General features: G+C 39.5%; 1 protein-coding gene across 2 annotated transcripts in view; it reads left to right on the forward strand.

The window, feature by feature from the left end:
• THSD7B (thrombospondin type 1 domain containing 7B) overlaps positions 1–20,553 on the forward strand; it is an 824,611-nt gene that overhangs the window by 787,905 nt on the left and 16,153 nt on the right. For both annotated transcript variants that reach the window (XM_082689340.1, XM_082689339.1), the window contains exons 21-24: positions 12,954–13,099; positions 18,459–18,618; positions 19,684–19,857; positions 19,958–20,053. In XM_082689340.1, the coding sequence (XP_082545466.1) occupies positions 12,954–13,099; positions 18,459–18,618; positions 19,684–19,857; positions 19,958–20,053 (576 nt within the window). The remainder of the gene's footprint in view (positions 1–12,953; positions 13,100–18,458; positions 18,619–19,683; positions 19,858–19,957; positions 20,054–20,553) is intronic.

Here is a 20,553-nt window from a genome sequence, read left to right on the forward strand (position 1 = left end):
CTTTCCCAAATCTGAATTGGAGAATTCTAGGTAATTAGAGTTTGAACTTAAATTCACCTTTTCTAAGCCTTAGAATAACAAACAAGGAGAAGCAATCAAAGATTTCCTAAGGAAGTTACTGTGTGAACTAAGATACCAGTGGGACTGGGGAAGGAATGTTAACTACTTGGAAAAATCAAGTTACATAAAGCTCTTGGAAGTCGTCGAAATAGTATGCACTGGCATTCAAAATAGCACTAGTTACAAGTTACCTCTTGCTAGTTTTTTTTTTTTTTTTTAAGATTTTATTTATTTATTTGACAGAGAGAAATCACAAGTAGGCAGAGAGGCAGGCAGAGAGAGAGAGAGAGGAGGAAGCAGGCTCCCTGCCGAGCAGAGAGCCCAATGCGGGACTCGATCCCAGGACCCTGAGATCATGACCTGAGCCGAAGGCAGCGGCTTAACCACTGAGCCACCCAGGCGCCCACCTCTTGCTAGTTTCTAAGGGTCTATTAGGATATCTTCTTGGGAATCCTTTCTTGATCTTTAGATGTCTTGATCTCCTGAATTGTCAGATGTAATTATACATTTAAAAATACATTCCATAATCCTGATATCTGTCAGACCCGCCAGTGATCTGAGGGTGTGTGTATTCTGTGTTTCTTAATTCATTCAAAAAAGATTTATGAAGCTTATATCTATTATCCTGGCACCTAACAGTGTCTTCTTTCATTGTCAAAAGTGGCAATGTGAAAAATAAATTATATGGTGACCATGCCAGTTAGATGTCTGTTCTTGAAGGCAGGACTGTTGAAGTGTATTCATGTTTTACAAATATTCATTGGATGCTTTCTGAGTGTCAGTTGTTCTCGCAACAGCTGAGCCCACACTGTAAGGAACAGAAGGGATCCCAGGCAAACAGAGTCCCCTGACGTCATACAGTGAATGTCCAGTGGAAAAGTAGTTGGTGATGATGACAATACAGATAGCAAATAAATGAAGATATAAACACAGAAATAACCAATATCCACAATGAAAGCAAAATCGATCATGTGATGGAGAATAAGGATATCAAGTAGTTTGCCAGGGAGTGAGGGACAGGGGAGGAAAGACCACCCAAGAGGTGATATTTATGTCAACACTGAATGGCGAGGTGCCACAGCTCTTACAACTGGTACTTTCTTTAGGAGGCTGCTCTTACTCAATTCACAAGCATTCTTTGACTTCCTGTTATATTGAAGCCCCTTGACTACCTGTTACATTGAAGCCATTGTCAGGACCTACAGACAAAAACCTAAAAATCAGTATTTTTGTAATTATATTTGTACCTAATTTCAATCTTAACAAATAAATTGAATGGTACAAGGAAGAATAGAACACACGAGCCTAGAATTTCTAAGCACCCACCCTCAGGATTTTGCAGAGAGAGTCTTCAGCTACGTTCCATTTTACCCCACAACCCCCAAACTTGTCCAGTTCCACCCCTAATCTTAGAGGCCCCTCTTCTCTGATCATCACCCGCCCCTGCCCCCACCACAGGCGGATAGTAACGTTTCCAAAATAAGAGAATTACGTATTTAGATCCAGCCTTAATCCTCAGGCACAACCTAAAAGCAACAAGCAAACAGCAATAATCAAAAGCAAAAGTGTATGGCACAGATGAATGTGTTTCTTAAAAGAAGCCAAACTCTGGAGCTGAAAGGGTTGGAAGCTATCATCGGAAAGCATCTGTACCTTGTCCCTTCTGAGACAGTGTGCCAGCAGCTGTCTTTTGTATGAGGCGCTTTCATTTTTCCAACTGTTGGTAGCAATGGGGCAGAAACCATGAGAGGAGAGAGTTTATTTAGTCACATTAAAGTGGGCAAGAAAGTTGCATGGGAATCTGACTCCAGCACCTGCGGCTCTCCGCGGACTTCTTTATCAAAGGCAAAAAATTCACACAGTTGTCGCAGTTTATCAGTTCCCTGGCTGTCAGGTAAACGCTGGTGTGCTGGCTGTCCTAGGTGCTCCCCCCACGAGCCACACTTCCGCCATCAAGTCCACAGAACTACCTTGATCTGGGGAGAGATTTTAAAATGAGTTCTTCCTTTATTTTCCAAGTGTCTGGATTGTCTCTTTAATGTACACCTGATGCTTGGCATAGACTTTCTAATTGTGTTAAAGATTTCAAGGTCAGAACAGTTTGAATCCAATTTATTTCACGTCAGAGAGTGACTGATTTTAAGCTTCCACTAAGGAATCTTTTTAGATAGATTTCAAAGATCAAAGCTTGTAATAGAAGAGCTTAATATTTGGATTAGTCTTGTTCTTTGTTGAATTTTCATCAGTTCAGTGGAATGTAGAACTCCCTAAATTTAGCATATCATGAATTATTCATAATTATTATTTGACTGATAACACTCTAAGAATGTTATTAATCTCAAACTGATTTTTTTCCTATTTTGTATTTTTTAATTCAGTGTATATGAGTTTATGTTTTCTATATTATTTAAACCAGCCTGATTCTTTTTTTTCCCAGATGGCATATAATTTTTCTGTCAACTCTGGCTTATAATGCAAAAATAATTTTGTATTAACTCCAAAGTACCACCCCTTTATGATCTTTCTGGCTTTTTTTTTTTTCTTTAAGCAAAAATAAGCTGGTAGTCTTCAGTTTTAGTGTCTGTATAAAATGTGATCAGTGTGGTATCCTTGACCAGGCACAGTCCAATAGTTATAACAATTCAAACTTACTTGTTATATCAAGTAATTAGTTCCTATGACAAGAGAATAAGAGCTAAATTATAAAATGGCAGAATGGGGGATACAAAAGACTGAACAAGAAATCAGAAGATCTGAGCTTTCAAGCTAGCTTTTCCAATGGCAAGTTGTAGGTCTTTGAACTAGTCTTTGGAGAACTCACTTGCACTACTTTTTATCTGTAAACTGATGAAATGTTAGAATAATTACTGCTTGACATCTTTTGGTTAAAGCCACATTTGTTGGAGGCAGAAGTGTTTTAGTAACTTTTTACAATAGTACTATGAAGTATAGGCATAGGCAGATCTTCACAGGCGGGGTGATAAACAAGTAACCTGCTCAAGTCATGTAGTTGGCCTGTTCTGGAGGCAAGATTGAAACCCATGTTCATGCATCTCCAAAGCCCCATTTGTTCCACTTGCCCCTTTGCATCTGAAACTGTACTTGTAAATGTTTGTGTTATATCCATGACCCTGTGTATCACTGTATAAAAATTCTCATAATTTATAGGAATATTTAAAAATAAGTAGAAGAAATGGATCTCAGATTAGGACACAAAGGGCAGTAAGAGTTTTAAGAGGTCCCCCAGAATTTTAAGCCTACTAAATGTATACTTGTTTCCTAATCAATAATGTTGCATATTATGTAGCACATCAATCAGAATGTAGCTACAGAAATCCACTATGACCTGGGAAAGGTGTGACTGGTGGACACAGTAGGAGCAGGATGACCAAAATCACTCTCTCTGCCCTGCTCCTTTTGCATCATGTGAGGAGCTCCTTATTGGGGTATCTCTGCAGTATATAGGTTTTTACAGTCGTCCATCAAGTTTTGTTAACTTTTAATGGGACAGAAATCTGATTGTTGAGTGTAGACATGGAGATGAATGGCTAGAACACACTACAGAGAAGTCAGGAGTTCTTGATTTCTAAACCAAGTTAAGGGTGCCTAATCTTCTGTCCTTGAAAGATCTATCATGATCCGTGATACAGTGGTATGTCTCAATTTCTGAAACTGTGGTCTAGTTGTTTTTTACTTAGCTGACCTCACTCCCAGATATATGGTCAAGTCTTGGACTAGTCTGCTTTACTGTGAAAGCCTTATAGAATCTTTATCTTGCCTAACTTGAGTGTTCTCTTCTTGGATGAAAGGTATCCGGATGCCTGCAACAATTTTTAGGTAGGCCAAAAAATCCTTCTGTAGGAAAAAGCTTTGGACTGTAGCTCTGAATGCAGAACTTTTGCCTTATCTTCCTTCTCTAACAATGCAAACTATAGGCCAAAGATAAGTCTAAGTTGCAGATCAGGGCCAAAATTTTTCCCCACTCTGTTACATTAGAGTGTAACACTGATCCCAAATCCATGACCACCAGAGTGGATATTTAAAACAGTGTTTACACTTAAACTTAGATATAAAGTCTAGGCAGTATTTTTTAAAATTTGGTTTTCTTTCTTTCTTTCTTTCTTTCTTTCTTTCTTTCTTTCTTTCCGTAAACACACCACATGTGGGGCTCAAACTCACAACCCTGAAATCAAAGGTCACATGCTCTACCAACTGAGCCAGCCTGGTGCCTCCAAGAGATATTTGTTAAGAGTACAAAGAGCCTCATGAAATAAATTGAACATTTTATTTTATTTTTTTTAAGATTTTTTTTTATTTATTTGACACAGAGAGAGAGATAGAGATCACAAATAGGCAGAGAGGCAGGCAGAGAGAGAGGGGGAAGCAGGCTCCCTGCTGAGCAGAGAGCCAGATGCGGGGCTCGATCCCAGGAACCTGAGATCATGACCTGAGCCGAAGGCAGAGGCTTAACCCTCTGAGCCACCCAGGCACCCCTAAATTGAACATTTTAGACAATGTAACTGTCCACTGCTTTCAGGAATGTACTGAGAAGTACCCCCAAACAAATAAAGAGCTCTCAGAGTGGAAGAGGTTAGTACTATAGTTGTAAATACCTTTTACTAAAGGAAAATAGGAAATATATGAATACAGGCAACACATTTATTGTACAGGGTAGACCTAAGTATACCTTTCAGACTTGTCCAAGTGGTCTAATAATTACAGCATAGCATCTGATGCCTGACTTGGACCAGATTGAAAACCTCTGAGAAGCACATGCTTTTGGAATAAGATGGATCTTTGTTCCCACATAGCTGTGTGACTTTGCAAAAACATATTTAACTTCTCTGAGCTTCAGTTTATGAAGCAAGAATATTAATAACTGTGTCTGAAGCAGAGTCTGAGATTGGGATTCTTGTTGAAGTGATTTATTTGAGGGTAGTGGGGAGAGCAGGTACTCTCTGGGGAAGGGAGAGCCAAGCAAGCAGGATAAGGAAAGGAAAAAATCTAAACTAGAATGTACTTATATCACCTCTGTATCATAGCACATTGTATTCACTTAACTCAGTCCCTCCCTCCATAACACTGAATGCTTTTGTAATGCAAAAGGTATTATACAACAAACTGTCCTAACCAGAGACATAGGTGATCAAAATTGATTAATAGATTAATAGATTGACCTGATCAGCTATTAATGAGGTTTTTATGAGCATCCCCTGGCTTCTTTTTCATTATTTTGTCATCTGCTGTTATTTGTTACTAACATTAAGTAGCAGGCACCAAAATCTTAAAGATAAATCCACAGGAGGAAATCCTTAAAATGGAAACACCATATTAAATAACCTAATTTTTTGTTGAACATCAGAAAGGACCACCATCAAGTTGAAGTTAGTGACATTGAGCCCCACCTTTCATGGTGTAAATTGGCCAATCCCTTGTAGATGTCGGCTGTGGAAGACCATTATGCATAAGCCTTGAAAATTCAATTCCTATTCAAAAGAAATAATGCCGAGGTGGAAAGCAAACCAGTCCTGATATTCAAATAACATGCTATAAGCTCAAAATGACTTCTTATACTACTGTTGTTCTATTTCCATGTCTGCAGTGCATTGGAGTTTGTGAGTATGTTTATCTAAATTGCTCAGGTATTTTATTTAATGAACTATTTAAGATTAAGTAGGTGTGTTCTTTATTGCTCATTATTCTCGTATTTCCTTTTCCACATTCCCCTCCATACCTACTTTGCATTGTTTGGTCATATTCAAGCTGCCCAGAGCTATCAAAACCATAATTTTCAATTAACCCAATGACCATATGTCAGGGCCGCAGATGAACTATTATTTAAAGCATGCCACTATAAAGGTGTATGGTGGCTGGCTCCTTGGATCTGGAAGTCTTGTCAGAGAACATTGCATCGACTCCATTTCCTTTTATGAATTTATACAGTGACAAATATTTATTTTGTGAGGTTTTTTTTTTAATTTATAATTTTTTATTTTTTATAAACATATATTTTTATCCCCAGGGGTACAGGTCTGTGAATCACCAGGTTTACACACTTCACAGCACTCACCAAAGCACATACCCTCCCCAATGTCCATAATCCCACCCCCTTCTCCCAAACCCCTCCCCCCAGCAACCCTCAGTTTGTTTTGTGAGATTAAGAGTCACTTATGGTTTGTCTCCCTCCGAATCCCAGATTCTTTCATTTATTCTTCTCGTACCCACTTAAGCCCCCATGTTGCATCACCACTTCCTCATATCGGAGATCATATGATAGTTGTCTTTCTCTGCTTGACTTATTTCGCTAAGCATGATATGCTCTAGTTCCATCCATATTGTCGCAAATGGCAAGATTTCATTTCTTTTGATGGCTGCATAGTATTCCATTGTGTATATATACCACATCTTCTTGATCCATTCATCTGTTGATGGACATCTAGGTTTATTCCATAGTTTGGCTATTGTGGACATTGCTGCTATAAACATTCGGGTACACGTGCCCCTTTGGATCACCACATTTGTATCTTACACCACACACAAAAATAGACTCAAAATGGATGAAGGACCTCAATGTGCGAAAGGAATCCATCAAAATCCTTGAGGAGAACACAGGCAGCAACCTCTTCGACCTCAGCCGCAGCAACATCTTCCTAGGAACAACGCCAAAGGCAAGGGAAGCAAGGGAAAAAATGAACTATTGGGATTTCATCAAGATCAAAAGCTTTTGCACAGCAAAGGAAACAGTTAACAAAATCAAAAGACAACTGACAGAATGGGAGAAGATATTTGCAAACGACATATCAGATAAAGGACTAGTGTCCAGAATCTATAAAGAACTTAGCACTCAACACCCAAAGAACAAATAATCCAATCAAGAAATGGGCAGAGGACATGAACAGACATTTCTGCAAAGAAGACATCCAGATGGCCAACAGACACATGAAAAAGTGCTCCATATCACTCGGCATCAGGGAAATACAAATCAAAACCACAATGAGATATCACCTCACACCAGTCAGAATGGCTAAAATCAACAAGTCAGGAAATGACAGATGCTGGCGAGGATGCGGAGAAAGGGGAACCCTCCTACACTGTTGGTGGGAATGCAAGCTGGTGCAACCTCTCTGGAAAACAGCATGGAGGTTCCTCAGAATGTTGAAAATAGAACTGCCCTATGACCCAGCAATTGCACTATTGGGTATTTACCCTAAAGATATTTTGTGAGGTTTTTTACTGCTTACATTTTCCACAGCCCCTTTGTCAGTGGAGCCCCAGAGTGAAGTCTGAATACTTCAGTGGGCGTGTGATCTGGTCCAATATCCTTTAAACCTATATGTAGGCACCAATATAGTCCTCTCTTCGGGTGTGTGTGGGGTGTGTGTACCTCACTGTCTTTTCTTCCTGGCATTCGTACCGTGCAATTCTTTCTTCATCACTGCAAGTAATAATTGCTATTTTAACAGTAGGCCCAATATCACTGTTGCTCATAATGAGTTCCCAATGTTCCTCAAGGGAGGAGAGCAAAAGAGGGAATTGCTAGCAAACCTACCCTACTGTAATTTGGGTCTTTATTAAATTGGAAAGATATTTTGTAAGGGAGTGCTTTTCTCTCTTTTATAGCCTGAAGAGTAGATGAACAGAGTCGATTTTGGTTTTTACATCTCGTTGGTACTGCTTGTTAAACATCTTATCTATAGCTGCCATTGAATTCAGTTCCAAATAGATTCCTAGTCCTCTTTTACTGAAAAACATAAACCCAAAAAGAGGAATCCAGAGAGAGCCTCCAAGAAAATGCCCCCATTTTCAGATTGGAAGCATTGGGATAGGCATGGTAGAAATCTTCACTCTTACTCTGAGGGCAGAAGGAATCCAAGCTACGGTGTAAGAGGTTTGGTGGGTTGGGACCAGGCAGAATCATTAGGGATTTCATAACTGTATGCTTTTCATATCATAAGCCCAACAGAACACAAGGAGAAGCAGTCAGTGCCAGTTGTAGAAATAGATATGAAATATCAGTTGTTAAAATAAATGGCTAAAAATAGAAGTTTTAACAACCAACTGCTGTATTTTAGATATACTATATGGTGGTTTATATATGGTATTTTTTTATTTATATAACCAATGTGAGATGTTGCTAAGGAATCCTCATCATCTCAGTGCTTTTCACCTGAGTCAGTATAATTGTGAATTCTGAAGGAAGGAAAAGCCTTTATAACATCAACATATTCACTAAGGAACTGACCGTTTACGAAGCTATCCCCCAACCAACAACCTTTCTGCATTGACACATGTTCTGTCATTCCATCAGAATATTTGCTGATCAGTCTCTAGCTGCAAATAGAGTCCATACCCAGAACAAAAGGATACAAAATGGAACCATTTGTACATCAAAGATTAAAGGGAGCTCGTGAGAAAGTTGATGAAAAGTGAGTCAAAGGCCAAAGAATGATGATCAAACTGCAAAAGTCAATCACGAAACAATGCATCTTTTATGGGATAATGACAAAATTACATAAGAAATATTAATGACTGATTTATAATTTTTCCTAATAATGATCACTTTGTAACAATTATCATCCACACAGTAGTTGATATTAGATCAAATAAACTCCACCCACATACGTTTCTAGTTCCAGAAAAAGTCCCATTTCGACTTTATTTTAAAAAATTTAATTTCCATTTAAATAGACTGATTAAGTGGCATTTCTCCTCACAAGAATTATCCTCAGATAGTAAGAACTTTCTGTATACTTTATATTACAGAAGAGGAAACTCATGTTCTGAGGAGTTAAGTACTTCCATGTAGTCCCATCACTTACGAGCTGTTAATCTGAGAGAACTGTTTCCAACTAGAGAATTTTGATGCCAAGTCCAGTTTTCTTTTCACTGTACATCAGCTATTTTAAACTTCTCTTTCCCTTACATTCTATATCACGTTGAAACAGAGTATCTTCAACTGGGCCACATTTTCCTCTGCTTTTCCCCTCACATGGAAATTCACTATCACCAAAACTATTTCTTTAGGCTCCTGATTGTAGGGATTCCTTTTAGAATAATCAGCGTTGAAAGATACTGCCTGGCTGGATATTCCAACCTGTCTGATGTTTGGAATCCTGGGCAATTTTAAACAACTACCTTTGAAGATGGTGGGCTTCCTCACTGATGCCATCTCTATCTGTATCTAGATCTGTATCTGTATCTGTAGCTAGATTTAATATTTACAACTGCAGGACTTGTGAAAGAGTGATTAATTTGGGGAGTGCTTTCTCTGATAATTTATACAATCCAACTATCCCTGACATAAAGAAAAGCCCCCAGGGGGCTCAGTTGGTTAAGGGGCTGACTTCAGATCAGGTCATGACTCTTAGGGTCCTGAAATCGAGCCCTGCCCCCTTGCTTTTCAGGGAGCCTGCATTTCCTTCTGTCAGCCACTCCCCCTGCTTGGGTGCACACACAAAAAAATCTCTGACAAATAAAACTTAAAAAAGAAAAAAAGAAAGAAACTTATATCAAGTACCCCACAGAAACCTTTTACACACTCATGCCTTCATTAGCAACATTTTGTCCCTGAACTTTAATATTAGCCACTTAAACATGACAATACGCTTCAAAGTATAGGATTGTTATAAGCTCCTTGGTTTTAAAATAATGTATTCTTGGTAGTAATTGGCATTGTTTGAAAATCTTATTTTTGTGTACCTCACTGTCTTTTCTTCCTGGCATTAGGATAGCAAAAGGCAGAGAAATCCTATGGCTGTGCTTTCAAGGAATGATTTTAAGACTTCCATTATTTCAAAAAGTAATAGCATCATTTTTTTTTTCTGTTGAATACATTAGGTTCCCCCCAGCTCTATGTCCAGCAAAAGATATCTGTCACTTTAATAGAAATGACTAAAATAGTTGTAAAGTATTGGCCATCTACATGCCATCAATTCAAGCACAAACTTGAAATTATTTGGTTATATAATGAAATAGAGCCTCTTTAGCTGTGATAAAGGCAATACTGCATTGTTATTATTCTTCAGCTATGGATAGAATAGAATCCAATTATAATGACATTTAGGGTAATAGGTATTTAGGTCAAGAGGATAAACATAAAGAATATTATAAAACTGAGGAGTATTTAAGCAGGAATTAATATAAAATCTTGAACCAAATGTATTCACCAAGCAGGGACAAGATTTCAGATGAATGATGTCCAACTACTATGATTTGAATTGGGTCATGCTGGGGAGAACATCAAAAATGCATGGTCTTCATAGGAGTTCACACCCAGGAAGAATGGGTTGATTCTGTCGTTAACCAAACACATGTCATTGCTGACTCAAATTTATCTTCACCCAAAGTTCCTTTTATGTTTCCCATAAAAGGACGTGGTAAGTGGTTATCCTTGCTCTCTCAATTCAGGACTAATACAGCACCCTCTGGACCAAAACTTTGACTTTGAATCTTGTCTTGCACCTTACTCACATCACTCATTTTGTTGACCTTAGACAAGTGAGTTAGAGTCTCCCTCCAACTCCTTATCCAAAGTATTGGAAGAATTTTCCTTTAGAGTTGTTTTATCCTTCCGCATTTAAGTATTTAGAACATTACCTTCGTACTTGGTACTTGCTCAATAATTGATATATTATCATACATTTTCAGATACCAGATATTACATAGACAATGTATAAAAATATGAATTTAACAGATATTCAGTTAGTGCTTAATACATGTGAAGCACCGTGTTAGGGACAAGAGCCTGAACCTTAAGGATGAAGAATGGGGTGACTGGAGCCTCCTAGGGGCACATGGGTTTCTCAGTGAGTTAAACATCTGACTCTTGATATTGGCTCAGGTCTCAAACACAGGGTGGTAAGTTCAAGCCCCACCCTGGGTTCCACACTGGGAGTGGAATCTAACTCAAACAAAAACAAACACAACTTCTAGTTTTCCCCATAGGTTTTCTCAGAGAGAATTAGTTTAGCACAAAATCTGTAATCTTCTAGTAGCCAGGAAAAGGTCTAGTCTAGTGAAAGATGAGTCACTCTTACTCATCCCCGAACTTGAGAACATCTGAGAATTATCTTGACCCAGGGCTTTCAAGGGAATTCTGTGTTGAAGTTCTCCCTCACTTTCCATTTTTCTTAACATAGAAATCTAGAATCTGTGACATCAATTAAAAGACCCCACTTTAAATAGCTTTAATAGGGGCGCCTGGGTGGCTCAGTGGGTTAAAGCCTCTGCCTTTGGCTCAGGTCATGATCTCAGGGTCCTGAGATCAAGCTCCACATCGGGCTCTCTGCTCAGTGGGGAGCCTGCTTCCCCCTCTCTCTCTGCCTACCTTTCTGCTTATTTGTGATCTCTCTCTGTCAAATAAATAAAAAAAATCTTTTAAAAAACAACAACAACAATTTTAAATAGCTTTAATAGCACTTCCTCAACATATTCTTCCCCTAGCTCTGTTTGGACCACACTGGCCTCTGTCAGTGCCACAAATGTGGTTTGCTCCTTTGCATCTCAGGGCTTCTTCATGTGCCCTTTCTTCGGCAACGAGACACCTCTCGTACATCATGCCTGGCTGACTTCTTCAGGTTTCTGCTCAAAGGTCAGCGCTCATGGAAATGCTCTGACTCCTTCCCAGACTGGCATGTACCCTCATAACATGCTGTCATGGAACTGTCTGTTGTTGTTGTTTTTTATCACAAATACAATTAAATAGTTAACTTTAACAATAGTGGAAGGACATCATATTCACAGACAATAGCAATGAAACTACTTGTACCTAGTATCTCATCAAAAAAGACAGATTAAGGACAGGAGTGAGTTGGGGAGAGAGCAAAAGAGAAACTCAGACATTTAAATTCTGCCCACTGTTCCCCTTTAGTAGGTTTAAGACCTGAGGCTTATGAGTGGGTGTTAAATGACATGGGAGCCCTGCTTTTTCCTTGGCTATTCCTATTAACCAGTTGTCTTTTTTTTTTTTTTTAATGAATTGGAATACCAGTATTTGAGCATATTTTTTTCAAAAATCCAGCCTCCTTCACACAAGCCAACAACTTCATTCATCTTGTGTTTAGTGAAAAAACAATTTGGCTCTAAGCTGTAGGACAATTGTCCCTATTGAATTAATTGAAAGATAGTCTGGAGACCTTGGGATGGCAACTTCCTAAGGAATTTTCTAGGATAATTTAGGTTGTGTGCAATTTTCACCCTACTTGCTAATTTAGAACCTACCAAGAAAGATATAACTCTATTTTTAATATTTTTAATTTTGGCCTAAAGTACATGGTCTATGAGGGCAGAAGCTAAATCTGGCAATTTCATCCCTGTATTCCTAGCACATAGCAAGATGCCTGGATCATACTGCAGCTTAATAAATATTTGTCAAATTAATTAGCACTCCCTCAATGTTTACAGGATCAGTCTATTTGGGCAACAGTACAGAGTTTGGAGTTAGGAAGACTAAAGTAAAAGGCAGACAGAATTCCAAGACCTTAAGCATTATGGAAATCTTCCATAACCTGCATGTCTATAGGAAACTTAAAATGGCAGGAAAAACTGAGAGCCAGACATGACAAAGTTGGGTGTATTTTAATGAAGACTTGTGTATGTAAGACAACATTATCTTGTTTTTTTTAAAGATTTTATTTATTTATTTGACAGAGAGAAATCACAAGTAGGCAGAGAGAGAAAGGAGGAGGAAGCAGGCTCCCTGCCGAGCAGAGAGCCCGATGCGGGACTCGATCCCAGGACTTTGGGACCGTGACCTGAGTCGAAGGCAGAGGCAGAGACCCACGGAGTCACCCAGGCGCCCCATTCTGGGTTTTTTTGTTTTTGTTTTTGTTTTTTTAATTCTCTTACTAAGCCAGCCTATAAACAAAAAGCCAACATCTTCTTTATCATTTTAGGTCAAATGAGCCGGGCTCGGTTCGTCATTATGCCAACCCAAGGAGAAGGACGGCCATGCCCCACAGAGCTGACCCAGCAGAAAACCTGCCCAGTGACGCCTTGCTACAGCTGGGTCCTTGGCAACTGGTCTGCATGTAAATTGGAGGTAGGTCACGTGATGATAGTTAAAGAAATGCTTTTTAGTTGGTCTAAAGCATTTGTCTGCTCAACCTGTGTGCGGATGGAATAGATTTCACAGCACTAGGGGCCTGGCACTATGTATTTTTATGCAATAGAACACACGCAAAATTACAACCGAATGACCTAACCTTATGCCGAGTGTTATTGCCATGAAAATAGCCATTCATTAGGCATGGATTCTCATGGGATCATGGGACTTTCTTTTTCTTAGGTATTCTCTGGAATACAATGTTATGTTCTTGGCTTGTTGAAAATATCAAAGTATTATTTAATTAGGCAAAACCCTGATGCGATGGAAATGCACAGCTTGCCTTATTTCTTCAAGAGGCACTTTAAGGCTTAGACAAAATCTTGCATATGGGCAGAAAACCAAAAGTGTATGAAAGTTATATTTTAACATTATTACACAAACCAAGGTTACTACATTTTCCTCAATGATTACTTTTTTATTGACCTGAAATATAAATGCCTAGCAACATCATCATATATCACATACACAGAGCTTTTGCTAGATCAGCAAAGATCCTCTCTTGCATTTTCTCTGTGGTTTCTTGTATAAGAAAAAGCACAATTGATTTTCTTTAGGTTTTTATTTTACTAGTTTATCCTTCAGTTCATATTCCAAAGCACATTTTAATTAGGTAACAATAATTGTGATTATACGTTATGAAATCTGCCGAGTATTCTCCGAGAGATGTTTAGTGTTCCTGTCAGGATGACATTGTCATGCCGCATTACTGTCTTGCAGAAGTTAAATGCCCATGGATTTTAATAAGTCCCAGAGGAACAGCAGTGTGTGGTACATTTGTTCAGTCTCCTTTTTACAGAAAATAAGAGAACCATGCTCATTAATTCAATAGTAACCTAATGGCTTTAAATACGAATAATTTGTCTATGAGTTGAAAATCATCTTCTTTCCTAAATCTTGAGCAATTTCCAAATGCCGCTTGGAATCCCAATAAGGAAATGGAAGGAATGTTTTTCCTTAGCACGGTGATAACTGTTGACAGAGTAGAGAAAATAAACTCAAATAATTCAGGAACCCATTGCAGGGGAAGGGAGATGAAAGTTAGCAGGGAGGGTGGGAAGATGCAGGCCTGATAAACCCCTTACTCCAAGTCTTGCCAGGCGTACAACTACTACTTCTACCTTACTTGTTCTTTCGTACCTTCCCTTTTTATCTTCTCAGGTGTTAGGAGCCTGTCCTTCCTTCCTTCCTTCCTTTCTTTCTTTCTTTCTTTCTTTCTTTCTTTTTTTTTTCTTTTTAAGAGTTTTTATTTATTTGATAGAGAGATACAGCAAGATAGGGAACACAGGCAGCGGGAGTGGGAGAGGGAGAAGCAGGCTCCCCACCAAGCAGGGAGCCCAGTGCAGGGTCAAGCCCAGGACCTTGGGATCATGACCTGAGCCAAAGGCAGATGCATTATACCACTGAGCCACCCAGTGGCTCACATATCTGTGAGATACACACATATCTGTCCACTTGTCCCATGGGAACATTATGGGGCTATGCCAAATGTAGTGTTTCAGGTTGCTGTCACATATTGAGCTTTTGCCAGAATCACAGGAGCAAGAGCAGTGGGTTGTAAACATTTTCTTCAGAAATGCCAGTGGGGGTTGGGGGTCATCACATCCTTTGGAGATAGCCAGGCTTGGAGGCCATGGGAGCCCCTAGCAGCAAGTGTATCCTCAAATCTCAGAACTGCTTCCGATTTCTAGATGAACTTCTTCTTATTCACTGGCACCTCCAGGCAAGAGGGAAGTCTGCAGTTTGACTTAATCCAGGCAAAGCTCTTGAAAAACACATTTGGAGTTAATTGTTCCAGGGTTGGCACCTTACCCAAATCTTGGGTACCCCTTCAGCCTTCTTCCCTAAGAATTTGGAGTGGTACTAAAGCTGTTGGAAGATCGTGTATTTGCAAACTCTCACCTGTCACATTTTCCTACCTTGTGTTGAAATAAGTAGCTCTGAAACAAGAAGAAACAAAGGTACAGAAAAAAGAAGAGGTGAAAGAGAAAGGGAAGCATGAAGATAGGAGTTGAATTTTGCCCGAGTTCAAGCTGCATTTCTGCTTTTCTTGAAGCCTAACTGTGAAATCTTCGTGAGATGTCTAACCCAGTATCTTTCTGGAAGGTTGCCTCTTCTTAAATGTATATGTCAACAGAGTTTGGAACAACTGATCAAAATACATGTGGGCCTCTGCACACAAAGGAAAATCCCTACTCGCACAGCTGCACCTCTGCTTCTCCTTGTCCTTACCTGCCAAATACAAGTTGGGCACTCACTCCCTGAGGGTGGTGGGGATATCCACATAGCCCACTGCCATCCAATGGATCAGACAGAGGAGCTAACATAGGGCCCAGCGGATGTGCCAGTTCAGCCACAATCTTACATGGAAAGAGATTAGCACAAGGAAGCATTCATCCTCAGGCTTTACTTTTTTAGTGTTTTCTGATTTTTTTTCTTTCCAGAGTCTTCCGTTGGTAACATGTATCCACATAGAGATTGATAAATCTGTTTTAGGAGCTCAGACTCCTGAGTCTAGCAGGCTTTATTTTGGTCAAGGTTCTGTCAGTTCTTAGCTCTGCAAATTTTGCCAAGTCTATAAGCTCTCCAAGTCTGTTCTTGTTTTGTTCTGTTTTGTTTTGTTTTTTGTTTTCATCTCTTATCAGGAGAGATCGTACCTGTGTTTCTGGAAACTTTTCGTTGGGATTACACCATTTTAATACAGTGCTTACCATGGTACCTGGCATAAATTAAGAGCTCAATAAATTGTAGCTGCTATTATAATTTTGATTAAAACTGTGATTATGATTATTGTCACCATCTGCCTATCCACATCTGGTGGAGATGCCAATTCAGAACATACAATACATCCATCAATGATGGGGACAGAGGAGTGTCAGTGGGGGAATCCTTGGTTATTGACAGTCTTGCTCACAGAAGCCTAGGTCTGTTTTCAGCCTCTAGTGTACAAAGCTTCATGAATGAGAGTGAGTGAATGCTTGCTTTGTGAATGAGATTATCCTTCAGATACGGATTTCTCTTCATTTTATGGCTGCTGTTGTCAAAGATGGAAGAGATTCAGGTTGGCTCTGGATACATACGAGAAGCATATTATTGTTTGTCCTGGTGTTTAAAGGCATCCCTGATGGAGACTTGTTTCCTGTATTTTCAAACAAAACTCTAATCAGTTGCATCTTCTGTTACCCAAGTTCCAGACAGCAAATTTCAAATGTCATACATGCTACTGTGCCTTCATACTCTTCTCTCCACACACTCTGTAGCAAAACATCACCTTGGACAAGTCAGCAGTGGATCCATCATCCAGGATAATGACTTCGAAGACAGACCCTTAAAAAAGAAATTCTACTTATACTATTTTCCACTTTAGAGAGTAAACATTTACTAGAGCTAAATGAATCTGCTGCGAATTAAGTCTGAACCTCTCTCTCCCAAAAAATGCACTTGGGTCCGAAATTAGGGTGCGTTTCTTTTGACAGTTTCATAGTGGCCAGAGAAATGACTGGAGCGGTTATGAAGTGTTGATAAATCAGGTGTGAAATTGTCATCTTGGATAAAGAAATGCTAGCTCTTGTTAAAATCTCTAGAAGCAAAGGCGATGGCCCCAATTTATGTGCCTCTTCAGATTTTCAAGCTTTAAGTTGCTCCAACTCGGACCTCCTCTAAGTTACACCTTTTCTTTCTTGTTAATAGGTCTTTGAATCCTAACTTCCTTATTATGTAAAGCATTTTTCTCAGCAACCGCACTGTACCAGCCTGGATGTCCAGCGGTCTGTCCAACAACCTGCCCTTGGCACTCAGCAGCTGCTGCCACGATGCCTGGCCCTGGTCGGTGTTCAGCAGGCCCAGCACCCACCCCAGACCTGCTCCATGCTCTGGCCCTCCATTCTGACTGCACTGGTCAACAACCTCCTCCTTCGTTCCTGCCGCTCCAAAGGCCACAGCAGCTCCAAATCCTTAGAAAGGCAGTTTCTGGCTCCTGCAGTGGGGAAGGCATAAAAAGAACATAAAACCCAGTTTTCCCAGTGCAGGGCACAGTTACCAGACTGCCACCTAATAAGGAGCTGATGGATGAGAGCACGTGGCATCCCTGATTGCAGCAGCATGGGTGCAGAGAACTTGCTCTAGCTCTTTCTCTCTCCTTCTGGACTCCCGCCATACGATCAGTAGTCATGAAAACTCTACCTCTTCCACTGAATTCTGGAACTAGCGGGAACTAACATGGCTCAGAAGTTTGGGGGAGTTAGTATTGCCTGGGATTGCCTCCCTCCCTCGTCTTAGATGGTACCAAGGCATGGTGTTATCACATGGCCTGTCTGGAAGACATGGGTGTCCAAGAAGCCAGGTGGTAACTCACTACTTTGTGAAGTTGTGAAATTGAGGCCAGCTTGATAACTCACTACTTTGTATTTGCTTTCCCTCCGTTCCTGCTGTAGTTCCTCACCTTCTCTCTTGCCATCCTGGGATTTTACCTCCTCAGCATAGAAGCTCTGCCTTCCGCTCCATTTTCTATGGTACTTATGGAAAAAACAGAGCTGCTCTCTAAAGCTATCCTCATATCCAGTGGACTTATTTTTGAAGTATGAACACCTGACAAAAACTGAGGAGAAAATACTCATGAGTATCTGCCAAACACATTATAGTGGGAAACCTTTCATCAGGCAGATGGTTAGGTCAGATAATCACTAAGAGCTTTCCAGTTCTATGTTTCTGTTTCTGTGATACATTGCACAATTTTTTTCTAATTGCCCAGAAAAATCTGAGTGGGATTTATATTAAGTATCTTTTTAAAAAAATTATTCAACAAGAAGGCATGCTGGGAAAACAACTTCTTGTGGCAAGAGAGAAAATCGGTGTTTTATTGGAAACCCCAGCCTATTCCATATAAGAAAGTACTGAATTCCCTACCAAAGAAAAACAAGCAAAGTAAAAGAGAAATGTATGCCCTGTGGCTGTACACATGCTCTCTTGGGGAGTGATTATGGATTAGGCCATTTTAATACATACACCTAGACAAATTCTGTATTGTTTGTTCTTTTTCAGTCAATCCTGGCTGAGTTCCGAAATGAATCGTCCTAATCTGAGTACATAAATTCCATGGAATAAATTTGCATTTCTACTTCAGCTTCTCTGTCAGCTCTAAGAGAATTGCTCATTGATGCTTTATTGTCAACAATTGAAAGATAACTCCCAAGAGAAGGAATCTACTGATTTTTCTTGGGTGAGAGGTGGCCAGAGCCAAAAACCTGGGAGATGCTTATTGTTTGGGTAATTCTGACAGTATTCTTTGCTTTAATAGGGTGGAGACTGTGGGGAAGGAGTCCAGATCCGCAGCCTGTCCTGCATGGTCCACAATGGTTCAAGCTCTCAGTCAGCTGTAAGTGTAGACGCTGCACTGTGTGGAGAAATGCCCTTTCAAGACAGCATCCTGAAACAGCCATGTTCTGTGCCTTGCCCAGGTATGTAGTTTTAAATGATGGGAGGGACTTCCCTGTGGATTTTTAAAGTCATTAAAAAAATTTTTTTCCTGGAAAAGCTCTCATCAAAATTGAAATTTTGAATTAACCACAATTAAAAATGCAATAAAATTATCACTTTGGAAGATCCCTACAGCTTCAAGGAGGCAAGGTAGGTAAGAAGCCAAAAAAAAAAAAAAAAAAAAAAGAAAGAAAGAAAGAAAGAAAGAAAAAAAGGCACCAGACTTGGAAATTTAAGAATGAAGTTAGAATTTTGTCAAATCACTGATGTTTTATCAGCATCATAGAATCTAGTGCCTTGGACCAATGATTGTTCTATCTAGAAAATCTGTTAATAATGCCTAACCTGATAGTGTCTAACACACTGGCTATCACTCGAAAAAATGCTGACTGGCTCCTTGAGTTGATGAACCCCTGAAAGATGGTGTGTGGAAACAAGTAAGGCTGTAGGTTCATGAAAAAATTCTGTAATTGTCAAGGTAATTATTAGTTACATAAAATGTATGAGTTGATTTTTAGTCCTAATAACCAACCTAGCTGATATGGCCTTTCAGGAAGCTGAATAGGTCCAGGTGTGTGTAGACACATACATCTATATACACACACAATTGTGTATGTTCAAATTATTAAACATCCTTTAGACTCAAAGATATCCCACTTCAGAGACCAGCTTCTCCCTTTTATATGGTTTCTGTGGATGTCTATTTTATGATGTTACGCCTCTCTTTGAAACTGAGTTATTGTTTTGAGAAGTTTATTATTACTAGAAGGTACACGGTGTCCTCTAGATAAGGCTGCCATGATTTGAAGTGAAGTAATGAAAATTTAGTTTTTTATACTTTCTTGCTAAACTAGGTTAAACCATCAATCATCATTCGTAGCATATCCTAAGTGAAAAATTGATCAAGTTGGCATGTATAGTGTGTACAACCCACCCCTGTCACTGTGCCATTACCACGGATGTCATTGTGTACCCTTTCCAGGTAAACGTTTTCAAATGCCAGTTTTCATATTATTTTTCTTCCTCTGCCCTACACAACCATCCAGGAGACTGCCACTTAATGGAATGGTCAGAATGGAGCACATGTGAATTAACCTGCATCAATGGAAGAAGCTTCGAGACCATGGGCCGCCAGTCTAGGTCAAGGGCATTTATAGTCCAGTCTTTTGAGAACCAAGACAGCTGCCCCCAGCAGGTTCTAGAAACACGCCCCTGTACAGGTACCAAGAGCACTTCTCGATTCTCAGCCTTGATTGATCAATGCTTATTCTATTTTTATGTGAGGTGTAATAGAACCGCTGTTATCATATTTACTTGCAGGAGGCAAATGTTATCACTACACATGGAAAGCAAGTCTTTGGAACAATAATGAACGAACTGTATGGTGCCAACGTTCAGATGGCATTAATGTCACAGGTATTCCTGCCTAAGATTTGTGTGGGCACTTCAAAAAGATCTCTGAGTGTTGCTGTTTGTGAGAAGAATTAGCTTACAAACTATAAGAGAAGACTAAGCAGGTGGCCTTAGATGATCTTCATAGCAAATTGTCATTAGGCCTTATTTTGTTTTAAATTTTTAATTGAAGTATCCTTGGCATAATAGCATTAAATTAGATTTAGGTATACAACATAGTGATCCAATAATTATATACAAGATGCCCACCATGATAACAGTATTACAGTATAATTGACTATAGTCCATATGCTGCATTTTACTTCCCTGTGACTTATTTTATAACTAGAAACTTATACCTTTTAATCCCCTGCACCCATTTTATCTGACCCACCCCCCTACCCCCATTTTTTGCAACGACCAGTTTGCTTTCTGTATTTATGTCTGGTTCTTTCTTTTTTGTTGTTGTTTGTTCATTTGTTCTGTTTTTGGATTCTATGTATAAGTGTAATCATATGGTATTT

This window comes from Mustela nivalis, assembly GCF_964662115.1.
Source record: "Mustela nivalis genome assembly, chromosome: 11".
Lineage (NCBI taxonomy): Eukaryota > Metazoa > Chordata > Mammalia > Carnivora > Mustelidae > Mustela > Mustela nivalis.